Here is a 925-nt window from a genome sequence, read left to right on the forward strand (position 1 = left end):
AAGTGAAAAGCAGGTACTTTTAAAACACACTAATAAACATTGTTTTAATAAGATGAGTAGGAAGATGATCCTGTCCAGTGCTAAGGCTGACTAAGAATACTCATCCACTCTTGCTTCACACTCCAACTTTCTTTCTTCTGTGCCACCACGTACCACCATCCCCCCAGCTGCCCCCATCATCTCTCATGCTCCCTCACCCCCACCTCACTCCTCTCCTCTTCACTCCCCCAACACAGCACCTGAGCCGAGCTCACACTAACAAGCTCAGAGCCCGTTAGTTCGCTCTGTTTCACCACACACCTCAAACACTGGTGTGCCTCACCAGATGGGAACCAGGGCTCTACCCACCAAAAGCAAATGATTGTTAACAGCTTGTTCAAAGGGTTCCAAAGGGAACACTACCTCAGCCCTAGACCTCTGATCACTTCCCATTTGCCACATGGGAGTCAAAGTCAGCAAGGTCACTACCACCCTGGAAGGAAACACAGACATGTGCCTTCCTGATGCACACCTCGTTTCTATAAAGCCAACCCTTGTTCAAGCCCAGTTACATGACATTTCAACGCTGCTTGCCCTTTCCTTCAATCCATACCTACTACAAGACTTCCTAGTTTCTCCACTCGAGAAGTTAACCACACTTCTTGTTTCTAAAGCAAAACACACTTACCTACAGCGATTCCAGGTGGACCTCCCACCAGACCCCCAACAAATGCTGTTGCACCTGCCAGCAGTGCTCCTCGGCCAGAGTGTTTGACAGCAGCTTTCATCCCCTTCTCCTGAGAGAGATGGTAGAACAGTTGCATCACCTCATCAACACTGACAGGCATCTTGCCGAGTTAAGATCCTGGAAACGATATTTTAAGTTATTGTTCAGTTGCTGCCACAGGGACTAAATCTTGCTGCTAATCGAACTTCAGGGAAGCAA

General features: G+C 48.1%; 1 protein-coding gene across 1 annotated transcript; it reads right to left on the minus strand.

Moving 5' to 3' along the window:
* Positions 1-667: 667 nt before the first annotated feature.
* Positions 668-827, minus strand: LOC104279972 (protein C19orf12 homolog; the record flags this gene model as incomplete). Its single annotated transcript, XM_009877456.1, has 1 exon — positions 668-827. A coding segment is annotated over exon 1 (160 nt), but the record flags the coding sequence as incomplete, so codon positions are not given.
* Positions 828-925: the final 98 nt, after the last annotated feature.

Source organism: Apaloderma vittatum, unplaced genomic scaffold, assembly GCF_000703405.1.
Source record: "Apaloderma vittatum isolate BGI_N311 unplaced genomic scaffold, ASM70340v1 C11748550, whole genome shotgun sequence".
Taxonomy (NCBI): Eukaryota; Metazoa; Chordata; class Aves; order Trogoniformes; family Trogonidae; genus Apaloderma; species Apaloderma vittatum.